The sequence below is a fragment of the Perna viridis genome, chromosome 10 (genome assembly GCF_037379345.1).
Source record: "Perna viridis isolate PV_CMFRI_1.1 ecotype Kerala chromosome 10, ASM3737934v1, whole genome shotgun sequence".
Classification (NCBI taxonomy): domain Eukaryota; kingdom Metazoa; phylum Mollusca; class Bivalvia; order Mytilida; family Mytilidae; genus Perna; species Perna viridis.
The window spans coordinates 20,751,257-20,777,911 of NC_142454.1; the positions used below are offsets into that span (position 1 = coordinate 20,751,257).

General features: G+C 32.5%; 1 protein-coding gene across 2 annotated transcripts; it reads right to left on the reverse strand.

Moving 5' to 3' along the window:
- Window positions 1-5,134: 5,134 nt before the first annotated feature.
- LOC148604904 (glycine receptor subunit alphaZ1-like) lies at window positions 5,135-21,566 on the reverse strand. Of its 2 annotated transcripts, none has more exons than XM_088549714.1 (9): window positions 21,324-21,566; window positions 15,664-15,760; window positions 15,121-15,197; window positions 13,796-13,863; window positions 12,917-13,149; window positions 10,244-10,326; window positions 8,995-9,129; window positions 7,287-7,771; window positions 5,135-6,316 (listed from the first exon to the last, which is right to left on the reverse strand). In XM_088549714.1, the coding sequence occupies exons 2-9, from the start codon at window positions 15,753-15,755 to the stop codon at window positions 6,116-6,118; spliced, it is 1,374 nt and encodes a 457-aa protein (XP_088405840.1). In that variant the 5' UTR covers window positions 15,756-15,760; window positions 21,324-21,566; the 3' UTR covers window positions 5,135-6,115. The 2 variants fall into 2 exon arrangements, with proteins under 2 accessions (XP_088405840.1, XP_088405841.1); XM_088549715.1 differs by lacking the exon at window positions 21,324-21,566 and adding an exon at window positions 18,523-18,567 and having other exon boundaries at window positions 5,985-6,316.
- Between the last annotated feature and the right edge of the window lie 5,089 nt (window positions 21,567-26,655).

Consider the following 26,655-nt stretch of genomic DNA (forward strand, 5'->3'; position numbering starts at 1 on the left):
TGGAATTTTACGCCTTTCCTTTATGTAACATCTTGTAAAAAACAAATATTTAAAACAGCGGGGGATGACAAGAGAGATAACTTGTTCGATATATTAGAAACGACACGAAATCATTCGCAAGAGATTACATATTTACATATTCCATGGAAAATGTGAAATGAATTGTATTCTTTTAATAGTTGCCCTTCCTCTTTCATGTTTTATAATAACCTCTAATTCAATATCCATGTAAAACATTTGAAAAAAAAACAGAAATGAAAAGACATGCGCCCGATTAATTCAATTTCATAGCGCATTAATTAGAAATAAAGGGATCGGCTACATTTAAAACACAAGATAAGTAGGTGTTTCAGTACGGGAGGCGTGGATTATATCAGTCAAAGTAAGCGACTGGCATATAGGAGATTCATCGAACATTGAAGCAATGTTTGAGTCTCGGGATGCCTCACCAAAGGAGCTCATAAAGGTGTATCTTCAACTTTTCGTCTAACCGGACGTGACATTTTATAAATATTCCTAGTTTATAGGAAAAAAAGAGGACGACTCCCCTACCGGTGCACCTTGTCCATGTTCTCAGGAGTTTTTGTGAAGTTTGGGTTGCACCTTTGCTTATGTGTCTAATGTTGTGTGAGTTGGTTATTTCATGTTCTTTGTTGTGTGTTTTTATTTTTGCTGTCTAGTCGTTTTCCTTGGATGGTGTTTATTTTATATTCATTCTTTCTAATCCTGGTCTCATTGAATTTCCACTAAAACGTATGGAACAGACTCCATATTCGTTTCCCTAAAATTCATATAAAAATAATTATTGGAACAAATTTACAACAGATAAAAGATATAGAATACTGAATTAAAAAAATAGAAAAGTTCATGTTTGGCTATGATGTGAAACAGTTACTTCTTAACTATTTTGCTTACTCTCAAGGACACTCCCGGTATTTTGTGGTAGGTCAATAGTAAATTACTTCAGCCGATTTAAATTACGAACAAATTACTTTAAATAGGATGAAAATCACTTAAAGACATGAAATCACTGTACCATTAAAATTTACATTTGTATGCCACATTAATAAAAAAGAAATACTGCAACTGTTAAAATACTTCACATACAGAAAATGGTGAACATGTTTATCAGAATTGTTGAAAATATTACAGAAAGTACACACGAAATTGTGTGATTAAATTTACAAGTGTTCGTATTGTCATCATTTTTATATGATAAATGGCAGAAATAATTCAAGAGATTTCAAGAGAACAAAGATTCGAGTCAAAATCAAAAGAAAAGATTAAATAGGCAAACAATATACCTTATATTATGCAGGAATTAAATAGCAAAACAAAGACATGTGATTAACTTCTATGATTTATCAAGAGTCATTATTCTGTGGTATAATATGAAACATTTTTGTATACAATATTAACAATATAGAAGGGAAATCAACGGAACCAAGATAAAAATACACACAGTAAAGTACGTGAAATAACAAAAAAAAAAAAAAAAAAAAAAAACCACGCACACAGAAACAACAAATAAATGAGCAACTGGGACTTCATTAAAAGAAGGAAGCATGGACCAGGATTGTAGGTTAAGGGTCATCTGCCTTTCTAGAAACATCTACCGTGATGCTCATGACATATCACGTCCGTCGTAAACGAAATAAAAATGAAAAATATAACACAATGAATAAATCAGATTGATACACCGTAACGAAACCAGGAAATAATGATATCATATAATAGATATCATATCTTAACACATTTCCAGTAGACAATGGGACATTGAACTTAAATACAACTAATGAACATCTAGGCAAGGTGACCCATATGTACTCTATCTAGCAACTTCATTGCCCAACAAGAACCTGATTGTTTAAGTTTTTTCGGCTATACAAAGCTCTTCAATAAATTACACACATTTATATTTTAGATATCATCAATATCTCTATCGAATATTATCTGCAAATTTTGAGATATTCAATATCTCCATGATTATGCATTAACGGTGTCAATTTCGGCGCATTTATTTTGGAATATTGATATTGGTTTGGATGGTACTGATTAATTAGAATATGAAATGGAAAAAAAAAATTCGCAAAGAATACGAAAAGTTTTGTTTCAGCCCATTTCATTATAATGCTTTACACATAATTTATGTTGAAGTACGAATGAAATTATCAAAATCTATTTGGAACATTCAAAAGATGTTTACTAGAATATGCTAGTAACAATCCATATACAATTCTAACACTGCCAAAGGTAGAGATGATTCAATATGCTGAAAACCCCACCTAATACACGATGATATTTCGATCGGAATCTCACAAAGTGCCAATTTTACGTACAATTTAAAAAAAAAACATGAAACAACCAAACGAATTTGAAGATGACAATGGTAATTTACTGTTTCTGAATAAGAAGTATAAGTGGATGCTGTGGGATTTGGACGATCACGAGTTACCTCTCGATTAACTTTTTATTAATAAATTAATGTTTTTCTTTTCAAAATTATGATTTCTACTCAACACGGTGAGCATGCGCATCATATATGTAAGTAATCTGCATATATTTTAATAAATATTCATAGACTCATGTATCATTGTCAATATCATTGTGTTCAATGTATGGATAGTCAAGATTCATGCGCATCAAGAAATAACAATTAAAACTACAGACACACATATTTTGTTAAAGGATCTATTTATTGCTTATGCAGTTAATGGTCCTAAGAAACAACTCTTGCTTATATTATATTGCAGATAAGGATAATAAACAAACACATAAATGCCAATCATTTCAGCATTGCAAAATATGTTTCCCATAATTCTGCAATATAGATCTTTACTTTTTAAGTGTCATAATGGTCTTTCATATGAATATATACCACTGTATTACGTAATCAATTACTGAATTCAACCGGATCAATTGAAAACATTATCAGCTATTTTTTTGTAGGACGTTTGACGGTTCCATGCTAGACAGTAGTATATTTAATAAAACATAAACTTGGCGATGGCCCCATTTAGCATAAAACCCCCGAGTTCTCGAACGGAAATTGTTAAAAGAAGTACTTATTTACTTAAAAGCACATATGATATCGGAAAATGTTTTTAGTACAGGTTATCATAATCTAAAAACATGAATTTCGTGCTATACTTACTCCAAAAAGAAGTATGTAGGAAAAAAATTATAATGTGGCAATTTTCATTTAACAATTTTAGAATGATTGTCTTGTAAATGAAATGTCCCGATATGCATCGTTTTAAAATGTTCACATAAGCTTTCTCTATTAAATGTTCAAATGAATTCATGAATGTACATACATCCTCGACAATCTAAAAAATGAATTCATGAATGTACATACATCCTCGACAATCTAAAAATGAATTCATGAATGTACATACATCCTCGACAATCTACAAAATGAATTCATGAATGTACATACATCCTCGACAATCTAAAAAATGAATTCATGAATGTACATACATCCTCGACAATCTACAAAATGAATTCATGAATGTACATACATCCTCGACAATCTAAAAAATGAATTCATGAATGTACATACATCCTCGACAATCTAAGAAATTGTGTCAAAAGGGTTATTTCTTTGCTTTTGTTTTCTCTTGTGGTTGCTCGACAGTTTAGAAAATTGTGTGAATGATCATCGCCTTTTCTTTGTTTATCGGTCAAATACAAATGTTGATATAATATATATATATATAAACGTCTAAATATGTTTAACATCACCAGAAGTTGGTAAAATTTAAATTGATTATTTCGGATAACAGATATCCTTCCTCAGCATAAAACTCATGAGTTTTGTGCTGAGGAAGGATATCTGTTATCCGAAATATTCAATTTAAATTTTACCATCTTCTGGTGATGTTAAACATATTTACACGTTTATTTAATTTATTGTTATGTTTCGCATGCATCGTTTTAACGATCCATCACCCTGTAAGAGTGATTGTTGACTATTATTTAGACGATGATATATTATGTATATATAGAAAGGTCTGAAAAATTCCCAACGATTTTAGAACTGTCAAATTTGCGATGCAAGTGTTTGGTCGTTCCCTCCGCCGGACTCGAACTCGTACTGCTGTGACATCTATGGCAACACCGCCTGCACAAAGTTCAGCGCCCTAGACCACTCGGCTAGCTAGGCTATATAAAAATATAGCTTTCACCGGCCGGGTCATTCCTCATCGTATGATTAATCTAGGGCTCTAACTTAATATACGATGTATGGTAGTACCCGACAGTTCTTCTAGGTGTTATTATGTAGGATAAAGGATCAAATTAATAATGCATGTCACAACAAATCAATATCATACAAACGTCTCAGAATGTGACGACCGACTATTCGCTACACTGCTCCATCGGATCAAATTGATACAGGGAAGAAAACGTCAACTTATAGAAGGGTCTGAAAAATTCTGAACGATGTTAGAACTGTCAAATTTGCGATGAAAATTTTTTGTCGTTCCCTCCGCGGACTCGAACTCGTACCGCTGTGCACAAAGTCCAGCGCCCTAGACCACTCGGTCAGCGGGGAGGAATGACCCGGCCAACGAAAGCTATATCTTTATATAGCCTAGCTGGCCGAGTAGTCTAGTGTGCTGGACTTTGTGCAGGCGGTGTTGCCATAGATCAGTTGATATTATGATATTTAAGTAGCTGTCTTTGAAAGAATCATGCAAATAGTGATTCTGAAATGAATCTGAAAAATGTGATACACGCCCAAAAAGGCTACATATCATAATTTTTGTAATTAATTTGTTTTATTGGTGTATATAATAAATGTATAATTATTCATTCCAATCTGTCTGCTTTCAGGGATACAATCAACATTAAAAATCCAATAGATTCTAATGTGTTTGAGTGTCATTAGTTATCTCCCTTATTTTTGAAATCTGCAATGCATTCTATACAATGTTTTTTCGGCAAGAAAACAGGTTATATGAAAAAAAAGAATGTTAATTTCTGTTTACTATGGCAATTCAAACAAAGTATTAAAAATATCATAAAAGCTTTTCAGCCATGAATCACATTTTTCATGATTCTTAGCTGGAGTACTACTTAGCAAAAACTCACTTGTTTAAGATTCATAGAGGCTAAAGAAAAACAACATGAAGAACAATAACATTTATTTAAACACTGCTACAGTTACCTCCCTTTTCATGTATATACTACAAAACTATCAGCTAGTTTCGTTTTGGAATGGCTAAAATAAAAAAAAGATAAGAAATCTAACAATAAACATAAAAAACAAGCAAATAATACATGACATCCAAGAATTAATTTCTAATTTGAATATCAAGTCAGTTCCGATTACAATCGGTTGTCCAGCCAAGGAAGTCTTTCCTCTGATAGCTGAATGCTTTTAAAGCTCTTTCAATCAACCATATCTCAAATAACATTGGTTCTTTGATATTTTTGCAGAATGAAAGCATAAATGATTCTTACACATATGTATGAATTTTCAAAGCCTTAGGCTACCTAACCAAAATTGGCAAATATATAGTATAAAACATTTGAAAATATAAGGATTTTCCTGTTAGTAAAAAGTCAGTGACGTGTATTTTGTATTTTCACTCCTCGTACCAATAAAACATGGGCGATAAAATATGTTGATTCGATTCATTACAACAGTGGTAAGCTATTTGAATGGCTACACTTGTTTGACTGCAGTGACAAGCACATATTTTTTTTATTTTGAAATTGACTGCTGTTTATGTTTGTAAATGCTCACGAAATTATTGATAAAACCTGTTTCCTTTGTTTACTCTAATTACTGATAATTGTTTTTTTTAAACAGAAAGTTACAATTTTCTGAAATTCAAAATAATAAATTCATGATTGCGATTTGGTTGATATAATAATACGTTGAACTAGCATTAAGGATTTCTTTTTACAAAACAACATTTAAATTGCAACGACATTGCAATAAAATAATGTATAATCTTTTTGTAAGTAAACAAAATAACAGTGATAGGTACACTTTTTGTCTATGAATTAACAATAATAACAATTTCGTGTGGATTATGAAATACATGTAGCAATATTTATGACCAGGCTTATGCATTACGTGTATTACAATAAAATCCCTGCCATTTTAGTCACGGTTAAGAATGTTGATGTAATGTACCCAGTAAACAATATTAAAAATAGCGAATGCTAAAGGAAAGAAAATCCTGGATGCAACGTCACAATACATGGCATACAACATGCCCTTCTCAAAGCTAGCTTTATCGTCGGTCGCATCCGGTGATTTCTGCTTTTGTAGTTTAACTCCCATACCCATTTGCACAACGGTCTGAAACAAAATCAGATGTTCTGAATAAATCAAATCCGTACTCTGTTCACAATGTTTAAAGTTTCTTCACAATTCTTTAATTACATATGGAGTTTTCATATCACAACTAATGCGTTATGTCAGAACTTATCCAAGTTACTTTGATGCTTGGAAGAGATTGAAGTAAAAAGCTTTACGCAAACGTTCCAATAATTTGTACGAGTTATGTCCCTTACCCTAGTTCCACCTCCTTAATTCATTTTTCTTCCTTCAGAAGAGGACACTATACAGTGATACATGTATCAACCGAACACTGAATACGAAAATCGCTATGAAACAATTAAAAGAGTAATCACGGGAACCAAGGTTATAGCGGTAATCAAAATAATGTAATCAAGGGACAAAGACCAGACATGAAAAAGTAATCAAGGGAACCAAGGTTATAGCGGCAATCAAAAGAATGTAATCAAGGGACAAAGACCAGATATGGAAAACAGACATACACAACAAAGAACATAGAGTAACTAAAATCATACATACAAAGTAACAAAAGCAAATGAGCAACTCGGACTCTACCAAAAACTGGGAGCATGGACCAGGTGCACTGGTAAGATAAGTGTCCTCTGCTTTTCTATGTTTATCCTTCGTAAACTGAACACATGTCTTAACCGAACCAATTTGAAAATCCTAAAGGGGCTCGGGTCAGATAGTTTTAACTGTATAAAGAACCAATGATCTTGTACTACAAAATGCTGACGGTTTTAAATACTTCAGTGAAACTTGTCTAAAGTGAATTCAATTGGAACTGAATAAATTAGAGGTTTTAGGCAGTTTTTCCATTTATACACAATAAAATGAATTGAAACTTAAATGGATGATCGTCAAATAATGCCTGATTGATACATGTTACGGTTTGTTCAAGGTTCGGTTTAGACAGGTTTCCCCATATAAATTTATTATGCTGAAATGATACTAGAGAGTACTTATTTACCTCCTTTTTATTACAGTTAGTTTCATCTGAACTAACACTTCCTCTGTGACGTAACCCATCATCTTCTGGTGACCTCACGTCTCCTTGTTGTTTCCTCTTGAAGGTCTTCTCCTTGACCTCTTTTGCAAACTTTATCAACTTTTTCATTATAATTCCTTTATGTGACCCTTTTCTCGTCAGAACATTTGCGATGGCAAATTCGATCAGTGCAGCAAAGACAAACACCAAGCATGTAGCCATCCAAATATCAATGGCTTTAGTGTAAGATACCCGAGGTAATGCTGCATTGACGCTAGAGCTCTGCGTTGAGATTGTCAAAACCGACAGCACCCCGAGTGTTACCCTACCTGGTACGGAGTTTACGTTTAACCAGAAGGATACCCAAGATAATGTTACGATAAGTAACGTAGGGATGTACATCTGAACAACGTAGTATCCAATATTTCGTTTAAACTGGAACTCAGCAGACAATGTACTGAAGTTACCTAGAAAACAGTGTTCATAATCATCAGGGTCAATTAATTCTGTTTTTTTTTAGAAAATGTAAACGTATTAATTTTCGCTGTATTCGCTGTGGATAGATACGCAAAAACTATTACCAGCGAAATTATTTGTGTTAATAATTTGAAACTCTCATCATTCTTAATGACCGGGCGAATTAATACCCACGAAATGCTCCCTTGACAGAATCCGCATAAATTAGCAACCACGAAAAATTATGCGCTTACAATATCATTATATTTCTGGGTATAAAAAATCCATAGTTAAAGGGCATTCGCTTACAGGAGAATCATTTGATACGCATCTCGGAAATATTTCATGGATGCTTGGATTTCAAATTATCATCAGTTAAAAGGTCAAAGTTGAAATGTAGTGATGTTTTTGTTTTGATGATATTTGTTCAGGTATATTGTTCCGATACTAGTACTTTGTTTTAAGTAGTATTCCAGCTAAGAATCATGCAAAATGTGATTCATGGGTAAAAAGCCTAGATATTTTTATTTGTAATATTTGGTTTGAAATATCATAGTAAACAGGAATTAGGCATGTGGTTTTTCATATAACCTGTGCTCTTAGGAGATAAAAATTATATAGAATGCACTGTAGATTTCAAAATTAAGGGAGATAACTCTGTAAATGACGCTAAAATACAATAGAATCTACTGGATTTTCAATGTTGAATATCTCCTATGAGCAGGCAGATTTGAATGAATTACACATTTCATCGTATAGACCCATAAAACAACTTAATTACAAAAATAAATATATGTAGCCTTTCTTGGGGCGTATCACATTTTTCAGATTTTGCATGATCCTTACAAAGACAGCTACTTAAATGAGTAATCAAGGGAACCAAGGTTACAGCGGTAATCAAAAGAATGTAATCCAGGGACAAAGACCAGACATAGAAAACAGACATACACAACAAAGAACATAAAGTAACTAAAATCATACATACAAAGTAACAAAAGCAAATGAGCAACTCGGACTCCACTAAAAACTGGGAGCATGGACCAGGTGCACCGGTATGGTAAGCGTCCTCTGCTTTTCTAGAAACGCCTGCCGAGTTGCTCATAAAAAGTCAAATCCGGGGTAGACAAACGAGGAAAGGAAAACTATGATTAGTTGAAAAAAAAGGATACTTTTAGCTCTTGATCATTTATGTTCAAAGTGTTACAGACTATCCGTATAAGTTACATAAACTCACCTCGAATTCGATGCACAGTAAACGTGTTGGAGTAACTGAAATCATGAACTTCAAATTGTGGAAGACTATTTATTTTTAGGTCAATTGGATCACGTTCTGACCAGTGAAGTAAAATTTTTCTTGCATCGTAGCCGACTTCAATGAAAAAAAGGAGAAATTTACGGTAAAAAAATACAGAGGACCTTTACATGAAAAAGAGAAAAAAAAAACCTGCAATATGAGTGTTACAGTACTGAAACAAATCAAAATCTGTGTATTGATCAAATCATTTAATCAGACTTCATGATATCACGGATATGCCAAAAGGGGAACTAAAATTCCCGAAATCTTTATGACAATAACTAACAAAATAAAATGATGTCAAACGGCAATTTTAGTTTTGAAATGATTAATTGGAAACTGATTTTTTTCAATTTAAACATGCTGTAATAGCTAAAAATGGACTTTAACATATGCAAAATTAAAAAATTAAAAATATAATTTCATTAAACGTAGCCAATTTATTCAGTTAAAAGACAAGGAAAATTTCAATTCGGCAGACTGAAGGGCGTTGTACTACTAAATCACACGGGGTGAATAATGAGTAGGCTGTGACTCGGCTAAGTATTTAATTGTATATGTTAAATATAAACAATATTTTTACAACAATGACGTCATTGGCATTATCAAGTAAACACATGATAAAAAGAGTTTCAGCAGCTGACAGTTTTAATTTTTATCTATTAGTTTTGGAACGTAACTTTTGCATATACATCTTATCAATCATCAGTGGATACTTTTTTTTTGTGCAGACATTCAAGAACATTTGTTTTATAGCTGTAATGATATAAGCTTTTCGAAAACCAGCTGTCTGCTATTATTATACAACAAGATTATACTGCATCCAAAGTGCAGTGATGTGACAATGATAAAAATGATATCTTCAGTACTTGTTTATCCAACTGCATGCACATTTTCAATCAAAGCAACGTAGAGAAATAAAAAGTGCAATTATTTGCAATTGTGATGCCTGCGACAATCATTTTCATATTTGCGAAATGTTTCTCAGCTTGTGATTGTAATGCTTGTTTACAATCATTTGTGAGTCGAAGTCTAAAAACACCTAAAGAGCTCTAAATTGCATCATTTTGCTTTGCTTTCACACAATTTGGAATTACAGGTATGACAGCAATCATCGAACATAATCTTTTTGGTTCAACCTCTCAGAGTAAATACTTTTCTATTTATAATTTTGTTTTTATATACTTACAACTCTCGAGAAGAACATGGCATATTTGCTTGTCAAATGGGTAACTATGAAGCATCATGACACAACTTAACTTTAAAGTCAATCTGAAAATAAATAAAATAATTTTTTTACAAAGTGCTTCCAACTCATTCACTTTAAAGACATATTTACAGGAAAAGGACTTGTTTCTTTCAATGCATAATTAATTAGAAGTAAGTTCCTATAAACGGGGTGCCTTTCATGAAAAAAAAAACCCGATGTTTTTTTCTACACAAAGACAATGATCCATTAATTGGTTAAAGAAGTAAAACAAATGCATTTTCTAAATTATTGCCTTTGATATATAAAAAACCAGATTTTTTATATTAATTTAAATGTTAACAACATGACAGTTAAACTGTGAATATGGCTCTTAAGCAAACATTCCCAAACTTTTTTTGCTTTGAAGTTATTACTAAATACTATTCAAGTCAAGTCAGTCATAGTAATGATAAGCTTTATGCAATTCAAATATGAGCATCACAAATTAACAGAAAATAACGTTACGTCTATTAATTACTTTTTCTGAATATAAAAAAAATCAACACTTTGCCAGTTTTGTATGTGAAGTATTTCACGTTAAGTAGTTCCGCCAAAGTCAATGATCAATTGTTGACCTTATCCAAAAATACACTCTGTGTTCTGCCGAAGAGAACAAAAAATCATCTCATGTTCCTATCTAAAGTACACAATTGGTTCTCTTTAACGTTCTTGTACTTTTTTAATATATGTTTTATTCGCAGTTACTACAGATATAATATCTTAACTTGATATGAAATCAGAGATTATTTTTCTTGTATAAAGCACCCTAACACCAGTGGGATGTTGATTTCTAGTCAAATGACAAAGCCATATGTTTTATTATAGATTCAAGATTCAATGAGAACAAGAAGTGATTATACGATAAGAAGAATCATCATTTTTGTTTCCTGATAATTATCTTTGACCCTTTCGGCTGGATTTGTTATCATTTCTCAATATGTTTTACAAATCTAGCTTATTTAGCAAGCAGAATGGACTATCATATCCTTCAAACGACTTACAAAATGCAGTTACAAATTTAAAAAATCGACAATGGAACGTTTTAAGATATAAGCAGACATGAACATTGTTTTAGAACAAAACTCCATACCATAGTCTCCTTAAGGATGTTCGCTGGTCTATTAAAAAATTACAAGGATTTCAAAAGATTATGAAATCTCTTAAGATCTTTCATGGTAGATCAATATAAGAAGAAAAAATGGGTCACTGTTCTTGTTTTTGAGAGCCCCTTGCAGGTCCGGGTGCTAAAAGAATAGGCCTGCAGCAGCGCTAAGCTTGTCGTAAAAAGTGACTAAATGGTGCTCAGAACCCTAGCCGGGGGCTAGGGCGCTCTGCCCACAGAGCAACTGGGATGTGTGCCACAGGTGGTGGAATGGGGTACCCCTGGCGTGTTACATGCTGGGGTTGTCAGGCTATCATACGGAAAACCTGACCGCAAACCATAGTGGTGCACCGTGTTGGGAAATATGCCACGTTCCTCGCACGTTAAAGAACCCTACTGTTGTATTCTCCGGGAGTAGGAACCATAGGGCTCCGCCACAGGAGGCTAAATTGCCCGATCCTACCCACTTCTCCCTATTTCCAGTGGCAATCACAATTTGGCGACCCCATTGTCCTTGTGTCCCATCCCTTTTTCATTTTATCATCATTTCATGTTCATTTCATCATCAGTTTCATTTTCATCGTCTGAATATAGCTGAAATACTGCTGCTCGGACGATAAATCCCAACAAACAAATTTTTTTTGAGATATAAACATTTGAAATTTTGACAGGAAAAGGATTTCTCTAGATTTTCCATAGGTTTTGTTTTGGTAGGTTTTATCTATCAAAGACACTGAAGAAATGACAAGGATTTCATAAAAACTTCCCTTAATAACATTTTAATGTGTGTTTGATGAAATTATGAAAAGAAAAGTGGAGGTCACTGAGCAAAAATATCAAATATTACAGATATATATGAACATACAAATTCTCTTTACACTTTTTGTTCATTTTTAATGGAAGGCTACCGAACAAAAGACAAATGCTGTACAATTACATTCTGTGTTTGAGAAAATGATTTTTGACTAAAGAGACCGAAAATTCCCTTTTTAGCTGTTCGAAATTCCCTTATCTCATCCACGGATTGAGACAGAACACGTGCTCTTTCCTGTAAAAATTGGCCACAATTGAAGAAATAATAAATGAATGATCATATCTTACTAATATCGAATATACCAATAAGTTTGAAATTTTTTTAAGATAATAATTTTATCGAGAATTAATCATTTCTCGCAGTTTGTTTTTATTGTTTGAAGTAACCTAAATTTTACACCAGGTCGTGACGTGTCACTGACCTGATACACCACAATCAGCTGTTAAATGCAGGTCATTCATGTAGATTCAAACAGTTTATCGGAAAACTAACTCGAAGTGAGAAAAAGGAATCAAACTCTCTTTTCCCATGCAAGATTGGGAAATCTCAGACACCCTTAATTATAAGATGTAATAGTTGTCGAACTTGGCGGTGCCTCGTTAGAGAACGATTAAATCTATCCCTCGGATGTCCGAAATTTCCGTATCTTGCATCCGTACCGGTGTTAGATTCTTAATATCTTATAATTCGTATATACCTTGTTGTATAACTGAGGGTACTGTTCTTCGACACTTTGAACATTCTATTTGGGGACATTATTTCATGGAATGAAGCTTCTTTTTCGTTAGGGAAAAATACATCTGGAGTCCACAAGCTACCAACTGATTTCGAATCTAGTTCCACAAAGTCAAAATCTAAGTCTCTAATTACTAATGCCTCTAATCGTGCATCTGTCCACTCCAAATGTAACAAAAGACTAATGGTGAAATCCTAAAAAAAAAGATAAAAAAAATCTACTCAATTACAAAAGAATTTTACTCCACATCATGATCAATCACCAATAATCCACAGAATAACGTAAATATAAAGTTAACAAAGTAAATATTCTAAATGTTTGGCTCTAGTGGTTATGAATGATTAATCCTTCCAAGTGTACAGAATACCGAAATCAACAATATATATATATTATTGGTATTTGCATTTTTTCTTCATATTCTTGCAGGTAATTTTAAGTGTCCACTATTTGTATTTTGTGTGAGATTAATTTATTCTAATAATTGTTTGTAGGGGCCACGGGGCCCGTGGATTTCCAATGGGGACTTTCTATTTATCAAGGAGAATTGTTACTTTAGAAAGGTTAATGTGTATTCACCATTCACCATCATGGGATATTAAAGGCTTGATTTTCATTCGGATTTTCCATAATTAGTTCATTAATACCTCTCTAAACCTAACCCCTTTTGCGCTTTAAAATTTCTTCCGTTTAAACTGGTGTTCAATTTAGCCATATGCAAATACATTCAAAAGCGTTTGTAGTTTACAGATTTTCGGTTTTATTTATTTATGTTTTGTATATCTCTGTGTATTTATGTTGGTTTACAACATTGGCATAAAGCTGTAGTTTATTTATACATACCATGTCTGCTTCATTTACAGCATCAAAACTAGTTACAAACATGTCACAATATATATCTGTCTTTTCCCCTAAAATAGTTGATATAAAGTTTCAAGTAGAAATACAATATACGTATATTTGCGTAATGTAATTTTCAAGATCCGTTTTGCTGTGTTATTTGTCTACATAAAATGGTTAGTTTTTTACAGTTCATAAAGATGATTTTTGGTTATTGAATGGTTTTCTTTCAAAAAATGGTTAGATCGTATCAAAAAAGGGGGCTAACTTCAAATCGATTTTCTTAATATGTATTTTGTGTTCTAAGCGTCTTTTCTGAAGGTACCGTATTTTTTAAACAAGGAAAGTATTGATATAATTTTATAATTAAATTTAAATTTAAGTAGCTGCAGCCCTAAGAATCATGCAGAAGCAAACTAACACGGAGTTCATTTGTGATATATGTTTTGGCTAAGGCCTTTCATAAGACCAGCCCTTTCTATTGAAATAAGTTTGAAGTGACAACTTTAAAAGAAGGTTTTGGCAAACCATTTTTATTTCTCTTCAAAAGGAATAAAAGTGAGTTTTGATGAAAAAATACCCACCACCGGAAAGATAATTCTAAGAAACTTTCGTGAATTCGATAAGTTTAAGCATTTGTTACAAGACATTTCTATGCATACATCCCTCTGCATGATTCTTAGATTGATAGGTTCTCAATTGTCTGTTTGAAAATATATTATACACCTCTTTTTCTATTCTTTTAATTCCAGTTTCAAATATAAAAAAAGGGTAACAACAAAATTACCGAACACTAAATCAATCAATAATCAAGTCAAGTCCAAATTAAATCTGGCAAAATAGATATTACACCACCGGAGCAGCTGGTTCCGCAATGGTCCTGACTGCAAAAGTTATATATAATGCTTATGGTACTTCAAAGTTTCCTGATTTCACTCTTACCTTGTAAATCATAATGTAAAGAGAACGTAAAAGTCTACAGATTTCACTTACTTATTGAATTATTATTGTTGGGGAAACTTAAACAAGTCCCTTGATTTTTTTTAACTTTATAGATTCATCATGTCAAGAACACCAACTTTCACTTACCTATCAAACCATAATTCTGGAGGGGGACCTTCAAGATCGCTAGATTTCACATTCCTATAGAATATTAATGTGGAGAACCCCCAGCTCCTGATTTCACTTATGTACAGAATTATCATGTTATGGGAACATATTACTTATCTTAAGAATCATTATTTGGATCAAACTTTAAGATGCCTTGTTTGCACTTATCTATATCATCATAAGGTGGAGGACAGTCGAGATTGCCTTATTTTTCTTACCTATAGAATCATAATGTGGAGGGAACTTCAATGTCTCCTGATTATCACCTTTCCATAAATTCTTAACTATCTCTCCTCTGGAAATATTCAAAGTATTGCCAAAAAATATTTATAACACAAATCGAGTCCGGAGGAGTGCGATGTGATATACAACCGTTAAAAAGTTATTTTTTTTTGTTTACGACGATTTACATTGTCATGGAAAGTAGTCATTTTTTTCAGTATCATGGGAGTAGCATGTGATAAATATAGCAGATAACTTCATAAAGTTACCAATAAATAAAATATATTCCTTTTAATAAACATGAAGTTAATTGATTATAAAATTTAAATATATTCTTTTTACGGAGTTTAATCTTATCACAAAGCCTCAAATGTCACTGAGGTATTAACGTTAACGATTTCTTTTATCATATCAGCTCAAAATGTATGAACAATGCACTTGTATAAACAGACACGGAAAGATAACCTGCTAACATGTCATGATATTGTCATTTTTGCATGATTAATGTATGTTCAAACAATACATGCAAGCAATCTTACTTAACATCGTCTATAGCACTGGCACTGAAAAACTTTAACACGCAGATTAATACTATTTTGGCAAAGTGCGAAATATATTCCATCTGCGCCATTGCACCTGAAATGTAAAAAAAAATGAAAGATATCAATTTGATTTGTGTTAGGCGAGAAAAGTTTTTTAAACATTTTTTTTGAAATGCGTTGGCAACAAAAAGGTTTTCTAAGTGACTTGGGTTATTTAATGAGTGATGAAGATGGTATTTGGTTCTATAATTATAAATATTCTTAATGTGTATCATGTTGTGATCATTATAATATTCCTATATAAGAATTGTCCACAAAAATTAGTAAAAAAAGATTTGATTGATGATAAATGACGTCACAATGGCCAATGCCAATTCCATGGAAACTGCGCACACTTGGTTGGGCGTTTCTTTCCAACTAAGCGATGAATAACGCATATCTTTAATCATCAATGATGAGATTTTGGGTCCATGCTGCCTCAAAGTTTTTAGTGGAATCCGGGTTGCCCATTTAGTTTTGTGTAATTTTTAACGATTAGTTATGCTTTTTCATGTTCCTTCTTGTTTGGGTCTAATTTCCCTCTCTAGTCGTTATCCTTGGATTATATTCTTTTAATTTCCATTCAAATCCAGGTTCCCTTGATTTCCCTTTGAGCGATTCCGTTTGAAGGTTTGTTTTTAATAAATTTTAGATTACCCGCAGCATAATAATTGTAAAAAAATAAATCTTTGATTTTGATACAAACTACAAAATTCGACTTATTCAGAATACCAGGTACTAATTGATTTAATATATTACAAAGTATTCTCTTTAATATGACGTTAATATCTTTTGCATTGTTTTAAATCAAGTCAAAATCGATCAAACAATGTAAAGTCATGCAATACAGCCATGAAACATAATCATTTATCATATAGATCTATAGTAGAAGTAAATTAAACTGGGCTTGGAAGCTCCCCAATGGTTATACCAAACTACATCTACATGCTTAAAGGTCAGAGGTTGCTAATATTGGCAAGAATATATTTAATTAATTTTACAGACCATTCCTAGATTTTCATTTGCAAGAGAAATAATTTGGTTTGTACAATTGTTATTGATTTTATTTGCAATTTTCATTTGATCAACATGAAATTCCATGTTCAATTAATATATGATGTTTTCATATCAAAAATAAAATTGAAACTGGCACAAAAGCATTCAGATGAAACAATTAATTGTCGAAACAGGCGTCTTGATGAAAAAAATCAAGACATGCTTTGAAACTTTACGTTTATCTTGTTGAAAGTTCTAAACTTGATACAAAGTAATACAAAAAATTGATGATTTCTTTGAAAACAATGATGTAATGTATGAGGATTTTATTATTAGTTATAGTACTTGCGGCGTCCTCTTTAAAAATTTTAGTTCAGGTTAAAATTTACACAACAACCGTAGATCTTTAAGTGTCAGACCCTTTTAGTGGTATAAATTGTGATTGATTTAAATGTCAAAAAAAGCAAGCAATAACCCCTTACTCAAGTATACATTACAATGTACTCAAAACAATATTCTTATGTCTCCTTTTAATGAAAGATTTGATTGAACAGAGTTTGTAAACAGACTTGAAATGATATTCATAGGTGTGAAGAAGAAAACAATCTCCAAATCGCTTTTATTTCATCACGTAAGACACATTATTCAACTCCAAATAGTTAATCTCTCCTCTCTTACATATGATTAATTGATATCCCACTTTTTTACCCTAAGCACTGTCTGATTGTCATTAATTATTATCGTACTAATTTTAAAAGTGATTTTCTAAAAACTATTTTTGTTCTTATCATTTGTAACTTGCAACATGTGTGATATGTCAATAAAGGTTGCCAGCATACCAGCGATTTAAGGTGAAATTAGAATGAATAAAACGGAATATGATAATACAAAACTTGGGAGACCTTAAGCAATTTGTCAGTGCCTGCTGAAAGCTTGCTCATAAATCAGTTTAGTCAAACAGAAAGGAAGTTACACAGTTTGAAAGAGTAATCAATGGAACCAAGGTTATAGCGGTAATCAAAAGAATGTAATCCAGGGACAAAGACCCGACATGGAAAACAGACATACACAACAAAGATCATACAGTAACTAAAATCATACATACAAAGTAACAAAAACAAATGAGCTACTCGGACTCCACTAAAAAATGGCAGCATGGATCAGGTGCACCGGTAGGGTAAGCGTCCTCTGCTTTTCTAGAAACGCCTGCCGAGTTGCTCATAAAAAGTCAAGTCAAGACAAAGGAGGAAAGGAAAACTATGACCCGTTGAATAAATCAGTTTTCATGGTGCAGATGGATACACCATAACGATCCACGAGTTCATGATGACGACCATAGAACTTCTGTAGCGATGACTTCAATCTTGTAGCAACATAACCCTGTTCCAGAAGCCTATTTGTTAGAGTTCTAGCGCGATACAAAAAGTTTGCGCAGTTTCGGCAAGCTCTGGCATAACGTATGAGTTGTGATATGAACACTCCATACGCAGGTGCTGAAGGGATGTTGCCACAGATGAAAGGAAAGTTGACAATTCTGTATGAAAAGTCATCACGTTTGTCATAAAGTTTGGTCAATAGTTTTTCTTTACCATCGATTTCAATTGAAACAATTGAAGACAATTTAAAACGTTAAATAAGATCTTTTAAAGAACTTGAAAAACTATCCAGGGGTTTGGATTTGAAGTTTCATGAAAAAAAAGTGTAATTTTTGTAAGATACCAACAAATGAGCAATTAACAAATCATTGGTAAAAAATTGACACATAATCAATATATGTTTTTAAAAAAGTATAAATTTTTCAAATATAACGAAAATAAGTACGATGTTTATGTTAAAGAGACACAATCCCAACCAAGATGAAAATGTCAGTCCAAGACCATCCATTAGTCTTCAATGAACGACGAGGAAATCCTCTAACAGCAGGGCATGCTGCAGCTGGCCCTAAACATCACTATACACAGGTACAGCAAAAGAGTTGCCCCTATATACAGTAACATAAAAATTAAACCAAATGTGATAACAAAACAGGACATACAGATGCCAGAAATTCATGAATGGGGACAGGCGGGGTGAAACCCTCCCCTTTAAAATCTGGCAAGTGACACGATTAAACACTCCTAAAAATGAGTTTAAAAAAGTTCTAGTCCTTTGTTACAACGGAATAAAGAAACTGAATATAAATTACACAAATATACAAATTATTGTAGCACATAAATGTATTATTATGTGCTTCAATAGAATGACCATCATAAATCCAGATTAGGCAGCAAAATATATACACCTGCAAAACTAAGCGAAACGCTTATATCTATAGGATACCCTGGTATCATTTGGGAGAAGACAGTCATTCATTCACAAAACCACCCGGCATCAAACGTATTATTCCGGTATTTACCATGATTTACTCAGAAATTCGTAAATTGTAAAATCAGAAATATGTCATCAGAGTGTTTTGCAGGCAATTTGATTCTGGAATGCCTTTATTTCTTTGCAGAATTACTGGAGCGTTCATTCAGCACGAATATCTATTAATAAAATATGGATTTTTCCATATCACATACGAAAAACCTCCATGACCTTATAAATGCACGAGTTTGCCCTCGCGTTGGTATGTTGTCTCGGGGTTGTAATGGCAATTGATATAAGAAGTATCATATAATATTCTGGCGATATCAATTATATAAACTGAAAGGTAACTGATGCAAAAAAACTTTTGATGTCATGGAAAAAGTAAAAGATTTGTCATCAAAGCATTCGATTTAAGAAAAGAATGGTCTTTGTAAGCAAAATCATGATAAAAATAGAAATACAATCGTATTAAATATTCGCCGTTAATTGATATTCTAACGTGTCTGGGTTTACTTCAATCTGTTAAGGTTATGTACCTTCAGAGCCTTTTTAAAAGTATCAGAAAATACTGAGTATCCACTTCTTAAAGAATAGCGTAATAAAGAATAAACTCCAGGAAAATAAAAAAAAATCTTCAAACTCCGTAACATGTAAGTAACAGAAAGACAGTACATTATAATTTTAAGCATATCACTGCTTGCTATTGCATTTTTCTACAGGAAGAAATAATAAAGTGTCTTTGGCAAGCGCAACTAAAGTATATAATTTGTAGTGCCAAAATAATTATGTAACATATTAAATACTATGCAACCTGCAATTAACACCTGTCGATATCATTTTCATTTGGATAAACTAGTTTCTTCAGTTGTAATCGACAATACGAATTGATTTTAGTATATTATGAGCCTAACTTTTGCCATTCTAAGCAATTTTAAGCACTTCAAATAATGTTTAAATGAAAAATAAATAAAAATTCACGTTTTCAAAAAAGAATTGCAATGTTTTATTATACAAGAAATGTTTTAAACTTATGTAATACAATTAGGTGTGTATTTCTCAAAACAGCTGGTGAAGACAGAGATAAAATGAGATGTTACAAATTAAATAAAACAATAAAAACAACTACAAGTGCCAGTCTCTGTTGGATTCATGCAGTAGATGAAATATGGGATGAAATAATCCACCACTTTGACAATTTCATTTGACTGTGCGTACCATCATTTTCATAAAATACTTAGTAAGAATTTTCACGAGGTAAAATGAGGTTTGATTTCATTCAACTGCTCTCAAAAATACTTCAAAGGTAGATAACGATCAAAACCCCTTATTTTCTAAAGAAAACAATAATAAAAGGAAAAATCCAATATATCAGGTGGTGCAGAGATAAAATAGTGGTAATTTCTAATAGGGAATATGTCCTTAAGTGAACAAATTTTATCAGATCGGTAGATATTTGACAGTCAGGTTTTATATTTTTATCACTTTGCCTGGTTCTTCAGAGAAATCTACTTAAAGGTTAACGTTGAAGGTTTGACTGGCACTGTATGAAAAAAAAAACATAATGAAATGACATAATGATGCCATGAAGAGTGACACGACCAACTAATGTAAAATACTATCAATGAAAAACAAAATCAATTAAAACAATGATGAAATGACATATGCCATGAAGAGTGACAGAACCAGCTAATATAAAATTTGAAAATGAATCATTTGATAATTGTTCTAATGCTATAGACTATATAGCGTACAAATCTAATAGATATGAATACTAAAAAATATAAATTTATTTTTATAACAGCACATTTTGTGACTTCATTGCAAAATGAAATTGACAATAGTTTGCAAAGTAAAACAAAGTGCTTTAAATATTAGCTATGCGTCTATTAACTGTTACTTGATCATAACCCTATACTGGTTGTAATAATTGCTTACTAAACCAGCAACTGAAAACATACTATTTTCACACAGTTTACAAGTAAATTCTAACAGTAGGTCATAATCGAACTGTTCATTATCAAATATGATATCATGTTTGCTTTCAGCGCTAAAAAAATACACGAACTTATCAAAAACAATTTATCAATATTTAAGGAACCACAATAAGCATCCGCACCTGACGAGTATACAAAGTTTTGATCGGTAAGACGGTAAGAAAAACGACACAGCCTTCTAAACAAGATAACAACTATAATTACACAAAAACATTACATTTTTTTCTACTTGTATATGAAAAACATGCACAGAACTTCTAAAACGTAACAAATACTTACTGCGTAAATTGTTCAATACCCTTCTGAAAGATTCCAAATAACTTATATACAGAAATCTTAAGACACCATTATTGAAATTACTAAATCTTTACTGTTCATATTATAGAGAATGTAAATATTCAGTATAAGTTCTCAAGTGAGAACAAAAATAGATTTTCTCATAGAAGCTGATCAGTTCAATAATTCGTATTTCTACGCTTTAATAGAATTTGGCAGCAGCGTTACGATAAATCCTATTACTGCCTAGAGTTGTTGATATCTTCAAAGTTACAGTAAAGCATATGGTAACGTATTGTAAAATAATTGAAACATAACACTAATTAGATGATTAGTTTTGATGCCATTAAAATAATGCATACAATATGTATAACTTTGATGGGATTCAACAGCTTTGTTTTAATGGTTTCTCTTCCTGAAACTGTTTCTCAATTTAGTTTATAAAATATGGACGCCTTCTATTCCGATTGAATTTTTTTGTATATGAAAATGGTGTCATATCTCGGTGCATGTATGTTAGAGGTCATTGCGTGAACGTTTCAACAAAACTCTTACCCATTACAGAAAGAAGCATGTTCTATCGTTAACTAAAAATTATTTTTAATTTTCTATACATTAAACGATTCATTTTGTTTAATTCTGTAATATGATCCCTAGTTATAAATAAGTTCAACCAACTTAAATTGATCTGCAGGCTACAAATTTGTAAGTCTTTGCCAGATGGAATAAATAAATGATTTATACCTCGACCTTTTTTTATCGCATAAACTCCTTCTTAATTCTTAGTTACATACTAAAATATTATCTTCAGTGTAATTTGGAAAGAATCTTTTATTGTAATAATGGACACTGCATTACCGGTATCTGGAATAAAATAAATTGGCGTCAGTTGAATAATTTTACTCAGGAAATAATACGTTATATGTAGGGTGTATTAAGCTCCCATTTATATTTTCATTCAGAAAAATAAAATTATATTTCGACTACACTTGAAATAAAGAGTGAATAAGTGTGATTAACGAATACAGACTTGACATATTGCTAACACCAGGTTAATGCAACTGCTTGTGGACCAGACGTCCCCGAGGATATTTACCAGACCAGCAGTCAGACTTGTCTAACCCCGAATTATATCATATTTTATTTAGCAAAATTTTCAGTGCTACACATTTCAAATCATCTACAAGACTTCATGCCTTGTAATGCACATGGTAGAACATCTCGGTAATGGACATGGTAGAACATCTCGGTAATGGACATGGTAGAACATCTCGGTAATGGACATGGTAGAACATCTCGGTAATGGACATGGTAGAACCTTTCGGTAATGGACATGGTAGAACATCTAGGTATTGGATTGGGCTTCCTGTTTTGATAGTTTTTGTTTTGAGTATAATATATACTTCTTGTATACAATGAAATTTTGGATTAAACTCTTTCTCTATATTTGCTTCTGATGCACTGATGAGAGGTTATTTCTTGAAACTCGTGTACAGAATGTCGATATTTGCCATTTATATAATTGCTATGTTTGTATTTACAAATATTTGTCAGTATTTAAATTTTGAAAATTTGCATTTCATTTGATAGATAATTATAATTTATGACCGAAGCCTCATTCACAAGTATGATACAAAATAATCGGAACAAAATTGAACACTTTTGACCATGAAAACTGATTTATTCAACGAGTCATAGTTTTCCTTCCCTCGTTGGTCTACCCCGGTCTTGACTTTTTATGAGCAACTTGGCGGGTGTTTCTAGAAAAGCAGAGGACGCTTACCCTACCGATGCACCTGGTCCATGCTCCCATTTTTTAGTGGAGTCCGAGTTACTCATTTGCTTTTGTTACTTTGTATGTATGATTTTAGTTACTTTATGTTCTTTGTTGTGTATGTCTGTTTTCCATGTCTGGTCTTTGTCCCTGGATTACATTCTTTTGACTACCGCTATAACCCTGGTTCCCTTGATTACTCTTTGACTTTATAACATTACCCAAGAAGCATGAACAATCAATTTTGTTATGCAAATGAAAGACAAACTTAATATTTTTGCATACACATACATTGATTTACAGAAAGTTTATTTGCGTATTTTGTATCTTTAAAAAATATTATTTATTAATAAGACAACCTTGAGAGATAAATGAATTAGTATACAAACCAGCAGACGTCAAAGCATGAGCAAAGTAACCGATACCTTTGTAAAGTGATAACAGTTGTACGGGCGTTTAGGAAAAAGACAGTTTATTGCCAAACATTACGTATATTGCATATGTTCACGTTTTACCAATACTGTTTCCTATGAGATTCTATCTCATTGAGTCTACCAAGAGTGTGATTTGGATCAGTTAGAGTCTATGTAGTAGATACTTAGTAGAAGGTAAACAAATATACATCTATATCTTTGGTTAGATGATCAAATCCATAACTACAGATGATGTAGTATTGATATGTTTTGATATGGCTTCGAACTACTTTAAAATGTATCAATTAACCATTTCTTTGTTGTAGATGTTGAATAAACTTCTTGTTGAAATAATATAGTATCGCTTGGAATGATCAAAACGGAAGTGATGTTCACATGAAGCGTGTCTATAGAATAAATCAAACACAGAATAGATATTGATGAGACCTTAATCAAAAGTCGCTTGAATGTAAACGTCCAAACAAGTAACATAATATTTAAAGGGCTTTAGTGAATTATTTATATCATATACCTTCAATACCATGTATTCAAATGAAAATCGTGTTTCAAGAGCTACATAGTAAATAGGAAATCACGAGTTTTGCACAATTCATAAACTTCTAATCCTTTCATCGATGAATTAATGACTCACACGAACAGAATACCTTGACCCTTGATACTAGTATATAACCAACTCGGCTGTTGTTGGTAGAAGAGCAGAAGACGCTTAAATAACCGGTGAATCTGGTCTAACTCAAAGTTTGTAGAGAAGTCCGACTTGTCCATCAATTCATTAGTTTCTGTGAGATTTCTAAGTTTATATGTGATATATTTATATTGTTATTTCTGTTATATTGCTTTAGTCTATAATTCTGGATTATGGATATTATGACTCTCGTTCACGTAGCTTTCTTGCTTTTACATTCACCAAGGAGACAAAAAAAGTATAATTTTGTTTTTCAATTGTATATGAATTTCATAAAAGCAACCAAATGCGTTATCTTAAAAATATAAATCAACAGACAGAAAACTCAAATTTTTCGGTATGATTTATCATATCATATCATAATATTAGAATATGATAGCATTAAAACCTATGATTTTTCAACACTGTATACTTTTATTCCCCATACTCAGTTAAAATCCCGACTAAAAACGTTATACATCGTATTTTCATCAAAAATGATGGTACACCTAGATACATATATATAGTTCTTAGTAAAGATTCCTCATACTGCTCCATGTCTTGTCTTTGTCCCTTTATTACATTCATTTGATTTCCGCTAGAATCTTGATTCCCTCGATAACTCTTTGTAAACAATTATTCCAAAAAATCTTCCTAATATACAGATGTTTTCAAAATGCTGGACTTTTCTATCGACAACATATTTGCCCAGTGTTGTGGACGCATTTTTCAACAAACGGTTTGCATTCCAATGGAAACAAATTGTGCTCCTCTACTTACTGACCTATTCCGTCACTCTGATGAGGCTGACTTCATGGCTGATCTGGTCCGAAAGAAAGATTATCATTTGATAGATCCTTTAAACTCAGTTTTCTATATATATATATATATCTGCACCCAAGAACTTGAGCTAAAGTATACTACAGACACTGTGAAGTCAGCTTCAAATCTTGAGCTTAACTTAGAGGCCGATGTTAAAGGAAAATATTGACCAAACTTTACAACAAACGTGATGACTTTTCATTCAGAAATGTCAACTTGTCATATGTGACAACATCCCTTCAGCACCTGCGTATGGAATTCTTACGTTATGGCAGAGCTTGCAGTAATTACGGAGGCTTTTTGTATCGCGCTAGACTCCTACAATTATGCTTCTGGAACAGGGTTATGTTGGTACAAGATTGAAGTCATCACTACATAAATGTTGTGGTCGTCATCATGAAATCGTAGATCGTTACGGTGTATCCATCAACACCATGAAAACTGATTTGTTCAACGTATCATAGTTTCCTCTCCTCTTTTGTCTACCCCAGACTTAATTTTTATTAGCAACCCGGCGGGTGTTTCTAGGAAAGCAGAGGACGCTTACACTACCGTTGCACTTTGTCCATGCTCCCAGTTTTTAGTGGAGTCCGATTTGCTCATATACTTTTATTACTTTGTATGTAATATTTTAGTTACTTAATGTCCTTAGTTTTGTGTGTCTGTTTTCAATGTCTGTCTTTGTCCGGGGATTACAATATTTTGATTTCCGGTAGAACCTTTGTTCCCTGATTACTCTTTCATAGAGGTGATATTTTACACTGATGTTGTATTTTCTACAACTGTTTTTTATTCAAGAGAGCATCTATAGAAGACCAAATGCAGTTAGTTGCACATGCTATTATTTGAGGCCACTTACTATTGTTTTCTTAAAACAAAACACGAATGTTGTTTTGTAACTTACTGAAATGATATATATTATGTAAAAGGTACTACAAAACTTACAATAAAGGGAAATTTCTCTTTGATTTATTAAAATTTGGTGGATTTGTATGGGAACTTTGAATTTTTATTCTGAGTCGTCCGCTTCTGATACAGAAAACTCCTTTTCCTTCCTGTCATCACGATAAGCTTAACATTACATTGGGACCAACCAAAGACAAAAACATGGGTAGTTAAAATTAATCCCTGTGCCACAATATGATAGGATCTGCCTCGTTCCTGGACAATCAATCTCCTAATGCCAAATAAACAGACAGACATTTATAAGTATCTTAAAGTACAATGCAACGCACACAGTTTATGGTACATGCTAAGTAAATGTCATATAATGTTCAAAACAGGCATGGCTAAGGCACAACAGAACCACTGCCACACTCCCGTGTGAATACAGAGACGGTTATATTTTTTTCATTTGTCAGAATTGAGACAGACAATGTCTAAACAATCCTTATATCGAGACAGGAGAGAAAATGAAGTTGCATATATAGCAACATAAAAGGATCACAGAAATAAAACGTTTTAATAAAAAAAAAATAAGAAACATGAATCGTTAAAAGACAGACTCGACTCAAACTTTTCACAATAAGCACAAATGCATTACATCCAAGGCATATCCTGTGTGGTATCGAATCAGACGCTTACGTAAGGAGTGGAATAGTGATGCTGAAGGAGATAACATCTTTTTACATTTTACGTTAC